A 19,732-nucleotide genomic window follows, 5' to 3' on the forward strand; every position below is an offset into this window, starting at 1 on the left:
GGCCCTTACCCTAGTTGTAAATCATAATATTTGTAGGTCTAATAAGCCCCACCATCATTAGATAAGAGACCCAAATCAACTTCCTTCCTAGCAGGAACCTCAGCACGATAACACATATCATCAATAATATCTCTGACCAAATCATGCCGAAATTTAAGCCCCACCTTATGAGCACAGTGCAAAGCGTGATCTCCAAAACAATCCATATTCCGATCACAAAAGGTACAAAAACCATCCGCCGTGAAAAGGAGGATACCCAAACGGTAACAAAGAGATGCACTAAATCGGCACATGCCCCAAGCCTCTGATTGATTGAGCCCCTCAATTGTTCATTTATATATTTAACATGATTTTCATTTAGAGTTTATAATACTTCCTGATAAAACTCATCTTAATACGAGTGCAAATTTGTTCACCTGTTGAATACCAGGATGCACGTTCCTGCTCATCCCATTGGTCCACGCCGCCTGAATTGGTTCCGAGTTTTAGATTTTAATTTTTGGTCTTTTTCTTTTGTTTTATATCTTAATCTAAATTAATTCCTTAATTATATCTCTTCCCACCCGAAAAAAGGAAGAAGAAAACTGACCGTCGAATGAATCTGTAAATCTCCACCACTTTTTTTATCTCTCTTCGAGGCCCCTTAAGAAATCAGTGAACAGTCAAAAAAAAATGGTATGTTAATTGATGCTTAAATGGCAGGGAAGATATTGATCTCTTAAACTTAATAGACCGAATACTTGTGGAAAGAAAAAGAAAAAAAAACAGTTTTGATGTATAATTTTTTTCTGGTTACAAGGAAAAAGAATACAAGGGTTATCATCAAGAACAGGTGAGTTTGCAACTTGTATCCATTCGTATTTTTTTGTTGTTGGTATTCTTCATACATTGGCAGCTATGGTTTTGTTTCAACTATGTACTCACCTCTTCTCCTACACCTACTGCATATGTCTGCTTCTAAATCTACTACACCATTATTCATCCTATTGCTTACAGAGTTCACCTCCTGCTGCTGCGGAAACAAATGCTTGCATACGTTCTTTCTACAACTACACCCACTGCGACTACTACGACAATCTGCCATACCCGTTTGCAATAATGACTTCTAAGATTAACACTCAATTCTCAATTTTAAGGATGAAAAGTTTCCATAACCATTTTGAGGATTGGCTGTATAGTTAAAATGTTCGATATTGGACAAGAAACTGTCTTTTTTTTTTTTAATCCATGGAACCAAACAGAAGTGACCATATATTGCACTACTTTACAAAATGAAATTGTTGCATTACTGAGATAAGCATAGTTGTTTTGTTTGAGTTCCATTATGTAACTTATTCATTTTGTCATCGAGTTGAGCATCGATAAATTGGAGTCTTGTTTATAAATAGGCTCTCTATTTGAACTAGGTGTTCATAAGAGCAACTGCAGTGGTGCGATCAAAACCAAAGATCAAAGATAAAAAAAAAAGACCAAAATTTGGGTTTAGTCCGTGGTGTGACGCAACGGTACATGATTAAAATTTCGTCAGGCGGACTTTAAAAGTCCGCCCCATCCTTTGTAAATTTTAACAGGCGGACTTTAAAAGTCCGCCTCACTAAAATTCCATCAGGCGGACTTTAAAAGTCCGCCCCATTCTTTGTAAATTTTAACAGGCGGACTTTAAAAGTCCGCCTCATTCTTTTTTTTTTTTATTTAATTAAAATTTCATCGGGGGTAATTTAAAAGTCCGCCCGTTAACAAGCGTACTTTAAATTTACGCCCAGCAACAAGCGTACTTTAAATTTACGCCCGACTATATTAGAATTTGGGATTTGGTCGCGACCATATTTGGTCTGGAATTTGATCTTTGGTCCAAATTTGATCTTTACTCCGTCCCACTGTGTTATGATCTCATCCCATAAATTTGGTTATACTCGCCCACTGTGGATGCTCTAAGGGACAGTAGTTGTTGGCATAAAAATTAGAATACCGGAAGCTTATGATGTTTAACAAACAAACCTGGCCTCCAACAACAGTGGCAATACCCAATTGCCCAATTTCTTCTTTTCTTGGACAATTTCGAGTATCGTGACCTCCCTTGTCACATATTCTGCAAATTCTTGGTTTCCTTTTTGTCGTAGAGATACTTGTACCAACAGCCATAGAGTTTGGTGAGGGTGCTACCTGTTCGTGTTTTATGAAAAGAACTTGAGTATATTGAGATCTTTAGACAGTAACACACATATATGAATTTGATGCTAATATATATATAAGTATAGTTTGTACCTGCTGTGTTAAAAGAGATCCAATATGCAGTAATAGGCTTTGATGATCACTAACTCCTTGTGAGGTTTTTAGGCCTTCTGGATTATACACCATTCGGTTTATGGTAACTTCAACTACTGTGCGACCTGAAATGGTGTTGTTATGAAATTTGCTAACATGCTATCACAATTTGAAATGTATAATTAAAAAATGGAGACTAACCTTTTTTAGCAGAATTTTTTGGTACTCCAGTTTCAAATGTGCCCTTTATCGGTCTCCTTGGTTGCCCTCTAGATTTTTTTTTTCTGTTGGTCTCTCAGTACTTCCTGCTCAGTCACATTTGGTACCGGGTCAGATTTGCATTGGATGTACTCTTTGGAACATTAGAATCTTGTTCCTTCGGTGAACGTATGTTTGCCTCCATCTGTTGTTCCACTCTCAGCAATGACAACTTAGTCAAATCAAGTAATCCTTTTGATTGTGAACAATACTTGCTAACAATTATTTTGGAAATATGTGACAACTCACTGTAAAACTGTGTAGCAGATGGGTCGTTGTAATTTGGGATTAAATTGCCAGAAGCGTCGAACACAACTTCGTTTGTAGCTTTTCTAGACCATCTTTTTAAGTAGTACTGCGGAGGTAGATTTTTATACTGCAAGTCATGGAAGACTTTTAGTGCATGGGCGAAAATAATTCCATTAAATTCGAACTTCCTACAAGAACATGAAACCGAATTCTCTATTTTACTGTAAGTGAGTGTACGTACCCTTCTCAAATCGTCAATATCGTTTTTCTTATATATACGAATGCTTCCATCTTCTTTTTCCATTTCCAATAACAACTCAACAATTAACTTAAGGTATCCTTGAAAGATACTGAACATTTTTCGAGTATAAAATTTAGTTGCTTCACGCTCTACATTCCAATAAAAAAACACATCAGGCGATGTCTGTGCGTTTTAAATTCCTCCTCCAATACCTTTTCTCGTCGATCAGTCATGGCCTTCGAATATATTTGAAAAAATTGCCGCAGCACAAATTTTCCATCCCAAAAGTAAGACTTCAGAAACTTATCAATGCTTTCACTTCTTTGTGTTGTGGTTATTCCAGCACAAAAATAAGAATGACTGTAAACTCTTGAGCCCATTTTTCTCGCAAATCATATATTCCTTGTAACCACTCGTTATCTGTAAGCTTATAATCCTCAAGAATTTTTTCCCAGTTTTTTTCAAATTCATGAATTGTTTCCGGATTGTATATGCAAGATTTGAAATCTGATGCAAATGATTTATACTCAGCAAAAGTTTTACATAAATGCTTAACTACATTCTGACTGATATGCCACAAGCATAATCCATGGTGCGAATCTGGAAAAACTTCTTAAATGGCTTTCAAAATTCCTGGTGCTTGATCAGTAAATATACTTACAGGTCTCTTTCCTTCCATAGCCTCCACAAAATTATTAAATAACCACACCACAACATCAGTTGATTCACCATCTATTAGCCCGCATCCAAAAAGTGTATTTTGCCCATGGTTATTTTTCCCCACAATTGGTGCACGAAACATGTTGTAATTATTCGTCCCGAACTGTTGAGATTATTAGTCCCACATTGTATGGGTAATCTAAGATCTCGCGGTTTATAATTTTTTATGGCCTCTCCACTCAATGTCAATTGGTTTTGAGTTGGATGCCCATAAATCTTACATGGTATCAGAGCAGGCTATTTGCGTCAAGTCAGTTGACGGCACCTTTACTCCGTGTCACCCAATTTATTGTCCCACGAGTTAGACCCGACGAGGCTACACATGAGGGTGCTTGTTGAGATTATTAGTCCCACATTGTATGAACAATCTAAGATCCTGCGGTTTATAATCTCCTAAGGCCCCTCCACTCATCGCCAATTGGTTTTGAGTTGGACGCCCAGAAATCTTACAGGAACGTAGTGCCGAAACATATAACATCACCAAATAATGCATAATCTCTTCTCCACTGTGCATCGCAAAAGAAAACACCAGGTGTTTCTCCGTCTTCATTTGTTCGAGAAGAGTAAAAAAAAATGTTTTTTTTCCTGTTTCTTTTTCTGGAAATAGTTTAGGAGACAATGTGCATCACCTTTCTTGAAGATTTCTAGCCTTTTCATCCTATGTATAAAATTGTTAGAATCAATTCTAGTGGAGTTAAGATTTTTAGTGCAACCAGATTCTTCACGCATATATGAGTAAGTTCTACCGGTTTTATCCCAGAATCGTACATTTTATGGACAATTCCCTGTTGTGGAACCTTGATTTTTCTCTGGGACTTCAGATAATGGAAACACCATGCCGGTACTAGATCGTGTGTATGATCCGCATACAAACCGATTACCTCATACTTGTCACCATCACAAAGTTTAAACTCAAACATAGCTTTACATCCAAATCCTTGCTCAGCTCTTTTCTTCTTAGGTGTTCTAACCTTCCTGTATGAACCTTCATTACAAACCAAAAGTTGCCGACGAATTTTAGTACCATAGGTTCGGTTTCTATTTGTTCTTTGTATCCTCACACTAAAACCAACATTTCTTACGTATTTGTTGTAGTAGGCATAAGCTTCATCTCGTCAAATATCATTCCAATCTTTGGCTTTTCTTCCATCCTAGTTTCAATACCATCTGAAAATATTTCTCTCGTTTCATGATTTTCAACCTTTTCACAATATTCATTTACCATTTCACAATCAATTTCAAATCCCAAACTATGTTTTGAATATTTATTACAATTACCATCAACGTCACCTTCATCTTCAGTAACGTTACCTGTGAAGACCATTTCAAGAGTTATATGAATCCATGCATATGTATTACCCAGCAAACAAAAGATATATAAACGAGTAAGAAAAGAAAAATCATAGAAATTACCTCCATTATTGAATCTTCGTGAGGAGCAGTATTGACATTGGTTTCATAAAATTCTTTCAACATCATGTTGTTGCTAGGATTTTGAAAAGTGATAGAGAATCACCGATTCAGTCGACCTTCTGTATTCTTCTTCCTTTTTTGGGACGAGAAGAGAGATAAACAAGGCATTAATTGAGAGAAAATAGGGCGCTGACTTTAATTTCTGGGATTTTAAATACATATTAAGCTCTAAAAAACCAAGGTGATACTGTTTGAGTTACACAAACACCAGCCATATTCTTCGTCCTCTTCCATATCCACCAACACCTCCTTCTTTTTTATGCTACTACCATTTCACATGGCCACCAATACTACTTCCGCGACCACCAACCGGTTACGATGCTCAGATCTACATTAACACCAAATCCTCCATATTCTCCCCCTCCCCCTTCGCCACTAGCAGCAACACCTTCTCTTCCTTCTTCTATACCTCTATCAAACCCACAACCACCTCCACCAACACCACCTTCTTTTCTTCTTCCCCCAACCCACCAGCAACACCTCCTCCTCTTCCTCCTTTTCCTCCACCACCACAAGCAATAAGTTGAATTGATTGATAGTAATACGATTGAATCTGAGAGCCGAAATGATTCAGGTGTTTGATTATTATTACAAACTCGATTAGCGAAACCAAGGTGGTGATGGTGGAGAATTGATATCATGGTGGAAATGGACCATTGACGGGGATTCAATTTCATCTGCTTATTGTGTTGGGAGAAACGATGATTTTAATGGAAATTTGAAGTTGGTAAGTAATTAAAATCTTATTATTTTACTGATTTTTTTTAATTAAATTAGATACTGGATCTTGTATTGGTATGAATTTTGTTGAAACTGGGAATTGAAAAGTAACATAGAAAGAATAGAGCTAGATTGAACAAGTGTAAAAGAAGTAATCATGTAAATATTTTGTGTACGTTTCTGTAGCTTTTAGTTTGTACAATCTGTTGTTAATCGAAGGTTTGTTATGAGGTTTTATATGACTTCATTCATGTAACATTTCCTGTTACTTTTAGTTTACAGTACTTTCATTTTTATTTCTTGTACCTTGCTGGAATTCTCTTTGCTTACATGAAGATAGTTCCAAGTGTGCAAGACCTACTAAGGATTGGAGAGTACCGCCCTAGTTCGACCAGCTCTCATCGATGAAACTAACCATTAATTCTCCACCATATTTCAGGTTTTTAAAAAAATTGACTGCGTAACCAAAAAAATGGAACTGCACAAAGCTTAAAAAGTCTTAAATAATTTACCAGATTATGAAACACTCAAGAGTACATTTATGATGAAACCAATTTTGGTTCATCTAATTTTGGTGGAACCGATTTTGATTTCATCTAATTCTTTTTTATATTTTTTTAAAACTTCACCCATATCTTGATATTTTGGTTTCATCTAATTTTGTTTTATTTTTTTCATCTAAGTACTGATACCATATTGTGGTGCTAAATGATTGAGTGACCGGTGTAGGTGGTCAGTGTTGAATGAGTATTGCAGTTAGTGATTGAGTCAGTAAGTGGTGATGGTGGTGAGTAGGTTGTTTTATTCCTTTTTATCTTAGATTATTTAAGTGCATTTTCAGCATTATACTATACTTGATAATTTGGCCAATTTCATGTCTCAGTAGTTTTGAGTTTTCATTGTTGGCAGGTCAGAATTGCGGTTCGATTTCGACGTACACAACAAGTACACATTTGTTCAGTGGAGATGCTGAATAGGTATTTGCATGAAACCAATGTTGTAGAGAAACTAATCAAGTTCCCACAGTTGAAAGGCCAGCTATAATGTTTCCAAAAATCCCTTGTTATTAATCCCGATACTCCGCCACAACCAGGTCTTCCAAGTAAGAAGAAGAGAAATTTTAATACATGTTCACTTCCCAAGAAGAAGATGAGAACTTGTGGTAGCTTCCATGTTTTGACTACCCATAACCGAAGGGCATGCCATGCTCGACAGATGTGAAGCCATTTCGATTACAATTCTTCAAATTTCAGTTTCAATTTAGTTTAGGCCACATACAATATGTATTTAATCTACTTTTCATATTTTATTTTGATTTTTGTTTTAGAGTTTTTTTTTCGTTTATTCTCCTTTCTATTCTTTCTATAGTTAAACATGTTAATTTGTTGCAGGTGTGTCATGTTTGTTTCATTTTTATATTAAGTTTGTCAGAACTTGCGGGCTTTTGCAATCTGTTAGAACCAAAATAGGTTTCATCATATTTTTGCTGGAACCCTTTTTGGTTTCATCATTTTTTATTGTTATTGTTCTTTCTTATCTTAACAACATAAAAGATAATGTTGTCTGCTGTTTTCTTACATGGTTATCAAGTGTAACAATGTACTGAATTAGTGAAATTTTTCCCAGTTTTTTTAAGTGACGATCAATGTTCCCAACAAAAATAGACATCATATTCTTTAGACATAAGCTATAAGGGATTACAAACTGAAATCAATTAAATGATAAAACCAAAGATGGTTTCATTAAAACTACTGAAATTAATCAACACACCAACAGTCCTGGTGGAACCAAATTCGGCAAGGGAAAAATAATGAAACCAAAAATGGTTTCATCAAAATTACCATAATTAATCAACACACCAACAGTTCAGGTAGAACCAAATTCGACAAGAGAAAAACGTCGAATCCAAAAATCGTTTCGTCAAAATGACCGGAATCAACCAACAACACCGAACTAGTTCTAGTGGAATTAAATTTAATAGTCGGAAAATGTAATATTTGTTCATACCGACCATTAATGAACATCAACCAAAAATATGAACAATAGCAAGTAACGATCTTATGGTTGATCAAACAACATGAGATAAAGGATTCGATTTACCTTTTGGAGGATTTTTAATCGTCTTCTTGAGTTGTTCATCTTTGTTTCTCTCTTGTTGAGCATTCTTCTTCACCATTTTAATCAGTTTTTGTGATTTTTGTTCTACTTTTTTGAATTTAGGTCATAACTTGTCTCGATCTATAATTTCTAATTTCTAACAATCCATATCTGGAAAAAAAAAGAGGTTCCAGTAGAAGAAAATAGAATCGGAAGGGAAATGAATTTCGTAGAACTATTTTTTTTTTCCTGAGAGGTTAAGAAAGAGAATCAGACGAAGATACGGTGGGGGTGGTTTGCTGTTTGTTTTTGGGCTGAATAGATGGAGGAGTATTGTAGACAGTTTTGAAATTTGGGGTTTTTCTTCCTTTCTTGTTTTAATGGAGTTATCTTATGCAGATGTTGACATCCTTGGGACCGTAACGCGCGTGTTATTTTAAATATAATAGAAAAAGACTTGAAACCGGACTTCTGCGTGGACCAATGAGATGAGCAGGAACGTGCACCCCCGGTATTCGACGGGTGCACAAATTTTCACTGTCTTGATACAATAAAACTGATAATTATCTCGTTCAATAGTTACAATTCAAGTACATTTCATATATTTTTGTTAGCATAAAATATAATGTATCTTATACCGTTGAAACAAAAATTATTTTGTAATTTGTAGTGAACGTTGGCACAAGGGGAAAAATAAAGTAATTAAGTTAATGTCAAAGAAAAATCTGATATGGAGTTTATTACTAATTATTACTATTATCTAACATTAATCTCGATATTAATTTGCTTCCTAATATGGAAAGGAAATTTATTACTAATAATGGAAAGATTTTTTTATTTTTCAGATAAAAGTATATTCTTTTAAAGGTAGGTTTTGACAAACTCATTATAAATTTGTTTATGAATTCATTTTAATTCGAACTTAAAATTGCTCATAGTATCTCTGTTCAATCAAAAAGGAAAAAAAAATGAGTCGAGAAAATGTTGTTTCTTCTTCCATCAATTTTGTAATAACAGTTGTTTGTATTTCCTTTCTACTAAACTTGGCCATTGCAGCTAAGCCAAGAGGGTTTCGCATGAAGCTGATTGGCAGCGATTCCAAAGAATCACCTCTATATCCAAGGTATGCTAATTTAACTCAAGGTGAGAGATTCCAAAGACTATTCGAACAATCCAAAGCTCGAGCACATTACTTTGGATTGGCAAGAGCTGCAGCTTATAATAAAAGCAGCTCCATGAACCCCGACATTGTATGTCCACCTGTAAAATACATGGAGAACGGAAACTATTACATTGCTGAGGTAGGTATAGGTACTTTCGATAATCAACAACAACCTTTTTTTCGGAATTTTTATTTAATTATCGATAGCGGTAGTGATATAATATGGACTCAATGTTGAGGTGGCAATAATTATTTCTATCAAGATCCGCCAATTTATGATCAGCTAAGTTCAAGTACATATCGCCGTATCCCTTGTCAAAATCTTGATGTGTGTGACGCAGGACATTGCGAGCACGGGTTTTGTACGTACAAACAGGGATATGTGTCCGGACCAGAGACATCCGGTCATCTTGCTTATGAAAGGTTCACTATGAACTCAGACACCGGTGCCCGTGAAAGTGTTGAAAGCATCATAATGGGTTGCGGTATTAATCAAAGGAATTTCGGACCAGTACTTGGTGTTCCTGACATTCGTGAGGGTGATCGTGACTTCCCTCCGCCGAAACCTGCACCTGGAACTGCTCCTATAGCAGGAATTCTCGGTTTAGGACAAGGAGCCTCGAATTTTTCTCTGGTGCTTCAGTTGGATATTGAAAAACGATTTGAATACTGTTTGGAGGCATATGACGTTCAAGGCATTAAGTTTTCACACACGTATTTAAGATTTGGTCACGACACAATAATTGGAGAAGGACCCGAAGTACTTAAAACTCCAATAATTCAAAACCCAAACTTCGGGACGCCTTACCACTTGATTCTAGAGGATATTAGTGTAGCTAACAGAAGGCTAGGGTTTCAAAAAAGTGATTTCGAGCTTAAGCCGGACGGAACTGGTGGGACTATCATAGATTCAGGGGATCCATTTACCATTATGATTAGGCCTCATTTTGAAAGAGTTAAGCAAGCGTTGTTAGAATATTTTGAAGATTTTGGTATTTATTCTGCTGGTCCTGCACATGGGTTCGATCCTTGTTTTCATTTATCAGCCGATTTGGTTGAGTATCCGGAGATGACATTTCATTTTCAGGGGGCGGATGTTGGGGTATATATTTAAAAAACATAGTTTTGTAATAATATGCCAAAGTTAGAGAGATAGTATGGTGGCATTGTTTTGAGCTCCCACACTATAGGCATGGGTTCAATTCCCACCCCACACAATTTCACTAGGGTATATACTATTTATACTATATATTATATTACATTAGTCCGGGAGCGGGGTCTTGGGGCCTTAACAATTTTTTTTTTGTTGTTTTTAACTTAAATTTTCAAAACATATTAAGATAATTATATCATGATTAATTACAGTTAATGTTGAAATTTTAATACGGCCGTTTTTTTGCTGTTACAAAGAAATTTAATTGGCATTTAATCGAAAATTAATTTTCCATTAATTCCATTGATTCTTTTTGATTATAAAAAAAACTGGTTTCTGGAAGAGAAAATATAGAAAGTTATTTTTATTTCGTCAAGTTTTCTGAGCAAGTGTTGTTGAAAGAGTTATTATTGATTCGATCTCTCAGTGCAGAGAAATCGAAAGAGATAAGCTGTTTTATCCCATAGGGTTTCGACAAAAAACTGACTGCTAGCACAATCAAGAGGCAGAGTCGCGAAACACCTTAAAGATAGCGACCTAGTACGCGACTCAGCGGTTTCTTTGTGTGATTTGATTATAGTGCTTTGTTTCTAACAATTTTAAGGTGTTTCTTTTCTGCTATGGAGAATGAAAAGAAGCGCGTTGATGATACCAACAAGCCTTTCAAATTTGAAGGGTTGCATTTCAGAAGATGGAAGCTGAAGATGTTCTTTTATCTCAAACTGATGAAGCTGCATATGATTGTGTCGAGTGTTCATCCTGGAACCCTGGAACCTGCTGCTGATAAGACTGCTGCTGTTGCTGCTGCTGTTGCTGCTGGCGGTGGTGCTGCTACAGATCCACCTCCTACCGGTGGTGTTGAAGAAGTTGTTTCTCAAACTCCCGAGGAAAAACAAAAGGCCATCGACAAATGGATCGATAATGACTTTGATTGCAAAAACTACATTCTTAATGCATTATCTGACGATTTATATGAGTATTATTCAACTTTTGAAACTGCTAAAGATGTATGGGATGCATTACAGAAAAAATATGACACCGAGGAAGCGGGTTCAAAGAAATATGTTGTGAGCCGGTATGTGAGATACCAAATGGTGGATGATAGATCAGTTGTTGCACAGGCTCATGAACTTCAAAAAATTTACCACGAAATTGTGGCCGAAGGTATGAAAACTGATGAACAATTTCAAGTTTCTGTAATGATTGACAAGTTACCACCTAGCTGGAAAGATTTTCGTAATACTTTGCGTCACAAGACTAAAGAATTTTCTCTTGAAAGTTTGATTGTTAAGCTCAGGGTTGAGGAAGAAGCTCGAAAACAAGATAAGAAGGAAGAGATTCTCATTGTTTCTAACAATAAGACTCATCCGAATTTAAAACCTAAGAAAAGGGATATGAAACCTAACCCGAACCAGAAGAAATGAGGAAGGCCTAATCAAAACAAGAACCAACACCCATCGAAAAATGGACAGAATTCCAATTCTGAATTTCTTTGTTATATCTGTAATAAACCAAACCACATGGCTAGGAATTGCAGATTTAACAAGGAAAAGAATAACGCACAAGCTAATGCTGTGGGTGACGTTATAATTGCCATGGTCTCTGATCCAGAGTTCTACATGGTTGGTGGATCTGATGGGTGGTGGATAGACAGTGGTGCTTCGCGTCATTGTTGTTTTGATAGGTCCATGTTTAAGACTTATGCTGAAACCAAGGACAAGAAAGTGTTATTGGGAGACTCCCACAGCACTATGGTGAAAGGTTCTGGTACGGTAGAGTTGAAGTTTACTTCTGGGAAGACACTCATGCTGAAAGATGTCCTTCACACTCCAGAAATGAGAAAGAACCTTGTTTCCGGCTATCTTCTCAACAAGGCTGGGTTGTATCAAACTATTGGGTCTGATATTTACACTATAACTAAGAATAAGAATTTTGTAGGAAAGGGTTATGCTACTGATGGAATGTTTAAGCTTAATGTTGATGCTATGAATAAAATTGATTCTTCTGCTTATATGGTTTGCAATTTTAATGTTTGGCATGGTAGGCTTTGTCATGTGGGTAAAAAGTTAGTAAATAACATGAGTAAGTTAGGTGTCCTCCCTGAATTTTCTGAAAATGATTTTGAAAAATGTGAATACTGTAGTCAAGCAAAAATAACCAAGACTTCACATAAATCTGTTGTAAGAGAATCGAAACCACTAGACTTAATACATTCTGATTTGTGTGAATATGAAGGTATCCTAACTAGAAATGGCAAGAGGTATATCATGACGTTCATTGATGATTGTTCTAATTATACTTATGTTTATTTGTTGAGCCATAAGAACGAAGCTATTGAAAAGTTTAAGATTTTTATTGCTGAAATTGAAAATCAATTTGGTAGGAAAATTAAGAGATTTCGTAGTGATAGAGGCACTGAATATGATTCTTCTCCTTTTACTGAAATTTATCAAACTAATGGCATTATACATGAAAGAACTGCACCATATAATCCTCAAATGAATGGGAAAGCTGAAAGAAAGAATCGTACTCTTACTGAATTGACTGTTGCTTGTTTGCTTAGCTCTGGTGCTGCTTCTCATTGGTGGGGTGAATGTTTGCTGACTGTTTGCCATGTTTTGAACCGCATTCCTAATAATAAAACCATGATATCTCCTTATGAACTTTGGAGAAATAGAAAACCTAATGTCTCTTATTTTAGAGTTTGGGGTTGCTTAGCTTTTGTTAGAAAACCTGATCCTAAAAGACATAAGTTAGAAAGTAGAGCTTATGAATGTGTTTTTATTGGTTATGCTCAAAACAGTAAAGCTTATAGGTTCTTTGATATTAATAATAAGGTTATTATTGAATCTATTGATGTTGATTTCTTTGAAGAGAGATTTCCTTTTAAATCTAGAAATAGTGGGGGTAATAGTGGGGGTTCTTTATCTAGTGTTTTACCTAGAGCTGATTCTGAACATAGATTAGAAGAACCTAGAAGTGCAGAAACTAGGATCACTGAAGTTGAACCTAGAAGAAGTAAAAGAGCTAGGACTGACACAAGAGATCCTGATTTTGAATTTTATGCCGTAGAGGAAGAACCTTCTAATTTACAAGAGGCGTTCAGTTCTGCAGAGTCTAGTTTCTGGCAAGAAGCTGTAGATAATGAATGGGATTCTCATATGTCTAATGGAACTTGGCGTATAGTAGATTTACCTCCTGGTTGTAAGCCTATAGGTTGTAAATGGGTTTTGAAAAGGAAACTAAAACCTGATGGAACAATAGAGAAGCACAAAGCTAGACTGGTTGCTAAAGGATTTAGGCAACGAGAGAACGTAGACTTCTTTGATACTTATTCTCCTGTTACTAGATTAACATCTATACGTGTTTTGATTGCTGTTGCCGCTGCTCATAATCTTGTTATTCACCAAATGGATGTTAAAACTGCCTTTTTGAATGGTGAACTAGAAGAGGAAATTTATATGGAACAACCTGAAGGTTTTGTAATTCCTGGACAAGAACAGAAAGTATGTAAGCTAGAAAAATCCCTTTATGGTTTAAAACAAGCTCCTAAACAGTGGCATGAGAAATTTGATAATTTAATGATTTCACATAACTTCAGAATAAACGAGGGTGACAAATGCATCTATTATAAATTTGAGAATGATGTGTGTGTGATTGTTTGCTTGTATGTGGATGATTTGCTGATATTTGGTTCCAATTTATCTGTTGTCAATGAAACTAAAGGTATGCTTAGTTCGAATTTTGACATGAAAGATTTGGGTGAAGCTAGTGTAATCTTGGGAATCAAAATAACTAGAACTAGTAGTGGTATTTGTTTGGATCAATCTCACTACATTGAAAAAATTCTGAGAAAGTATGAATATTTTGATTGTAAGCCTGCTTGTACTCCGTTTGATCCTAATGTGAAATTGTTTAAGAACACTGGAGAAAGTGTTAGACAATCTGAATATGCTAGTATAATTGGAAGTCTGCGTTATGCAACTGATTGTACAAGACCAGACATTGCATATGCAGTGGGAGTTCTGTGCAGGTTTACCAGTAATCCTAGTTTGGAACACTGGGATGCTATTGAGAGGGTTATGCGGTATCTGAAAAGAACCACAAACCTAGGATTACACTATAAGAGGCATCCCGCAGTCCTTGAAGGATTTAGCGATGCTAATTGGAATACTCTTTCAGATGATTCCAAGGCCACCAGTGGATATGTTTTTACTATTGCTGGGGGCGCTGTATCTTGGAGATCAAAGAAACAGACAATTATAGCCCAATCTACGATGGAGGCTGAATTGATGGCACTAGCAGCAGCTAGTGAAGAAGCAGGATGGCTGAAGAGTCTGTTATCAGACATTCCAGTATGGGAAAAACCGATACCAGCCACTTTGATCCACTGCGATAGTACCGCGGCTATCAGTGAGAGTAGTAGAGAGTAGTAGTTATAATAACAGTAAGAATCGACAGATACGTCGAAAGCACGACACAGTTAGAGAATTTCTCACAACTGGTGTTGTTAGAGTAGATCATGTAAGGTCTGAAGGAAATATAGCTGATACTTTGACGAAAGGATTAGCAAGAGAAAAGGTATGGAATATCTCTAAAAGTATGGGACTTTTGCCCGTGAGAAGTTGAGTCATTTGTAATGGATACCCAACCTAGAAATAGGTTCAAAGGGACTAGACGAAGTTACAAATAATATGATAGAGTCATGCATTCCCATAGCATGATATCCTGAAGTGGGAAACAGGTTGAGTGTTTAAACTCTTAATGATGTCTATAGCTCTTAAGTTAAGAGTGGGATATACAGGAGTATCCTTGATAGACTCACCTATACGAATGTGAAGGTGTGGCCGCCTTCTATGAGAACTTGGGCATTTCTCTAGATCGTTCGTTAAGAAAGGGATAAGCACATGGCCCTAATGTGCAAAATTAAGAACTTTACTCTAAGATATAGTTGTGTGTGTTGTATAATCTATTATTAGTTAGAGTTCAAGACGAGAGTCACTCTAGTTACCTGATACTTAGAAAGTTCAACACTATGTAGAGGTTCAAGTCGAAAGGCACCTTTGCTTATGCACAACTGTATAGCACTTGCTCAATGTTTTAAAATATAAGTGGGGGATTGTTGGGGTATATATTTAAAAAACATAGTTTTGTAATAATATGCCAAAGTTAGAGAGATAGTATGGTGGCATTGTTTTGAGCTCCCACACTATAGGCATGGGTTCAATTCCCACCCCACACAATTTCACTAGGGTATATACTATTTATACTATATATTATATTACATTAGTCCGGGAGCGGGGCCTTGGGGCCTTAACAATTTTTTTTTTTGCTGTTTTTAACTTAAATTTTCAAAACGTATTAAGATAATTATATCATGATTAATTACAGTTAATGTTGAAATTTTAATACGGCCGTTTTTTTGCTGTTACAAAGAAATTTAATTGGCATTTAATCGAAAATTAATTTTCCATTAATTCCATTGATTCTTTTTGATTATAAAAAAAACTGGTTTCTGGAAGAGAAAATATAGAAAGTTATTTTTATTTCGTCAAGTTTTCTGAGCAAGTGTTGTTGAAAGAGTTATTATTGATTCGATCTCTCAGTGCAGAGAAATCGAAAGAGATAAGCTGTTTTATCCCATAGGGTTTCGACAAAAAACTGACTGCTAGCACAATCAAGAGGCAGAGTCGCGAAACACCTTAAAGATAGCGACCTCGTACGCGACTCAGCGGTTTCTTTGTGTGATTTGATTATAGTGCTTTGTTTCTAACAGCGGATATTGTCATTCGACAATGGTCTGGTATTTTTGCCTATTACAGAGATGAAAACTTGCTATGTTTTGCTATCATTGGCTTGAATGATGACTTTACTGGTGGTGGTGATCCGTATGATGTTATTTTTGGAGCTATGCGACAAGCTGATAAAAAGAATTATGTACGATCTTAGTGCCAAGCAACTCTCGTTTACTGATTGCGGATGCAATTTAGACTCATGATCGAAATGTTCGTCAATGCGAAGAATGAATAAAATATTTTTATTTCTTAATTTCAAATTGAACAATTAGTTTGACATGGTTACATATTAAAATGAGGGTAAGGAGAGATTGTAGTTCTTTTTCGTTCAAGTTTGAACCGTGTGTTTAATATTAATAATCCCGGTGTACTTATATTATATAGACGAAATTTTGAATTTTCTTTGTCCCACTGGATAGATCGAGTTCTCACAAATATCCTCATTTATTGAATATAAAAAATTGTGTTACTAATAGGACAAAAGATAAAACAAAAAAAATATGAAAAATTATGAATTCAAGGTAATTTTCTTAATTTAAGATAATTGACCTCTCCACTTATATAAGTGGTACAAAGGGAGTTCATGATTGTTTCGAATGCTAAGTTTTCTAGTCTGAAATTAAAATTTTCTCAAACTTATTTTGATAGTTTGAAAATTCATTGGAGATTAACATGGTTACTAGGCACGGAAGAATCCTCATCAGCTTGAAGCTTAGCCCATATATTAGCGTTGTTCAAGACTCGCTTGCAAATATTATCTTGAACCGAAACCTTTCTTGATGGGCTAATAACTATAGAAATTGTCTAATGTGATATACTACCTCCATTTCTGAAAAAAAATGTACTTTTACTTTTTTTATTTGACCATATAAATAGACCAAATTGAAAAAAACTAAAATAACTCTTTTTCGGAAACCGAGAGAGTACATCTAGAAAAAATTTATATCTCTCATGCAATAGGGTCGGCGCGGAATTTTTACTTGGGTGGAGATGGAACCCTGCAGATTTACATGATGGTTTGGGCTGCACATGGTCCGGTACGGCCCGGTTCTTTTATGGAACCGGTCCCTGCACCTGGTGTTGACCGGTACCTCATTTTGAGGACCGGTACCTGTACATGTACCTGGAATTGTACCTGTACCTCCGATACCGATCCGGTACAACACTGTTACCAGGTTTAATCTAGTCAATAATTATGCAACTCTTTACGTTTGAAGTGATTCTAATATTCCCCTAGACAAGTAGATTCTCAAAACAATAATTGTAAATCGAAAGCATGGACCATCAAAAGACATAACCTAAGCATGACTCAAGATTCCACCAATCTCCAATTTTTATGTGATTTAATCTAGTCAATAATTATGCAATTCTTTACGTTTGAAGTGATTCTAATATTCGCCTAGACAAGTAGATTCTCAAAACAATAACTGTAAATCGAAAGCATGGACCATCAAAAGACATAACCTAAGCATGACCCATCAATTGAGAACACAACCACTTAATCAGAATCATAAATTTAATTTCAGTTCAGTGCAAATAACCATAAAAGAATAACAAAAATTAAATTAAATAGAATTTACCACATAATATTTGGAAAAATGGCTTCCTCCGTCGCCTCAGCAATGGGGTTTAGCTCCTCATATTAATCACTTGTTCAAAATATTTGTTCTTAGCCCAAAAGTTGATTAAAAGAATGAAAACTATAAAACTGATTGTTTGCAACGATGTAATGGCGTTGCAAAACAAAGAACTGACTGTTACAAAGAAGTTACTGTAGCAGCGTTACAAATTTGAGACTCTGTTCTTATTTGCAACGCTTGTTCTTCAACAGCAGCAGAAACTCGGGTTTTCCTGCAACTTGATCAATTCAGCTCTGTGGTGTTAAAAACTCCTCTGAGACTGATCCAATGACTTCATCCCCTTCCGTGGGACTCGAAAACACCTTTTATACTCCTCAGAAACCTAAAAATAGCGATTAAATTCCTCTTTTTCTTTTCGTGCATGCCACGGAAATAATCTTCTCCGCCGACTTCCTTACGCGTTTATAAGACTTCCAAATCATCCGAAACTCTTACTTAGATAGAATATCACCTTAGGAAACAATATCACGCCTTTAGTCTCCCTGAAATTCCTAAAATAATTCCATACAGTTTCCTTTTACAAGTCAACCTCTGTTTTCTTCTTCCGGATTATTCAGCCCAATTTGATCGATTAAATCACCCATACCAGGCCTGTTTAGTTATATCACGTCCAGTACAATAAAAATCCGAGGTTTAATCTCCCTAAAACTTCTCAAAATTTTGATTTCGTAAACTGCAGGCTTGCTGGTTTTGTTTCCCGCCAAAACCAGAATTCAAATGATGAGGATGACCTCCCCCTATCATGTTCTGGTATCCCTTTAGCATCTGCCTGGAAATGGATGCCCCTTAGTTATTTGTTACCCCTTATCCATTTGTCGGGTCCGAATAGCAAGTGTCCTCCAGGGTGCCCGCGCAACTTTTCGAGCAAATTCTTTCAAAAATGTTTATTGGCCAAAAACACCTACACACATAAAACGCCATAATAAGTACAAAAATGAGCACTATCACGGTTGGACTTTGAATTCCGCAGATTCACCCGCACGGCAGCTGTTGTACATTACTATGCATATTAGCAGTTACGTCCGAGAAAATCGTAGCTCATTTCCTCCTCCCACAAATTGTGGATTTTCTGAGAATTTTCTATGAAACTAATTCTAAGGTTCTGTCCTGTTATTGGAGGTAATAATAAATTGAGTTACAACAAGTGGCGTTGAAATAGGCAAACTTAGTTGCCGACAAGAAGATGGAATTTAAATTGAGTATTAGTTGTCGATAGACTGATGCAGAGACTGTACACAAAATTTCTTTAACAAATACACATTTATTGAACCATGATTCATGATGCTTGAGTGAGATGGTGACTTAGACTTTAGGGAAAAGTCAAACAACATTACTGACATCAACCTTTTAAAACAGCAAAGAAAATGAAACGAGAGTAGTAATCATCTTGGCAGCAAGGATGAAACAGTTTCTGATGAGTCCGTGTGAACTAATGTGTTTGTCTCGGATTATTTGAGCCCAGCGAACTAATGTCTTTGCCTAGTTTTGGGTTATCATTTCTCGTTTTGATTCTGTACGTTACTTCTTCTTTTTTCTCTTTAAACTAAATCCGCAATTAATCCGCATCCCGCCCATACAATTCGCGGATGATTGGGCCGGACATGGTTGAATTTTTCAAATCCGTAACTTTGATGGTTTGGTTGCGGGTGACTCCTAATCCGCAACCGTCCTTCCGTTGCATACCCCTATTGTGCACCATCATTTCATCTCAAAAAATTTAGTTCAATATCAGCTGCTCATTATTTTTCTTTCTTGAGTTATGAACATCATCTGTCTACTGATTGTTTCACCATCAACACACGACACCTGATCAATTGATCTTTCCTGTAATTACAGCACCACCACAAACCCATCTTCGATCTCCTCCATTGCATCACACCATCACAGGAAATCAACCAGCACAACTTCATCTTCTTGATGTTGAGATCTTCTTACCCTTTATACACAACCACAGACCCA

At 36.1% G+C, this 19,732-nt stretch overlaps 1 protein-coding gene across 1 annotated transcript; it reads left to right on the forward strand.

The window, feature by feature from the left end:
- Positions 1 to 9,099: 9,099 nt before the first annotated feature.
- LOC113292881 (aspartic proteinase nepenthesin-1-like) lies at positions 9,100 to 10,299 on the forward strand. Its single transcript, XM_026541706.1, has 2 exons — positions 9,100 to 9,324; positions 9,469 to 10,299. The coding sequence occupies exons 1-2, from the start codon at positions 9,100 to 9,102 to the stop codon at positions 10,297 to 10,299; spliced, it is 1,056 nt and encodes a 351-aa protein (XP_026397491.1).
- The last annotated feature ends 9,433 nt before the right edge of the window (positions 10,300 to 19,732 follow it).

This window comes from Papaver somniferum, chromosome 7, assembly GCF_003573695.1.
Source record: "Papaver somniferum cultivar HN1 chromosome 7, ASM357369v1, whole genome shotgun sequence".
NCBI lineage: Eukaryota > Viridiplantae > Streptophyta > Magnoliopsida > Ranunculales > Papaveraceae > Papaver > Papaver somniferum.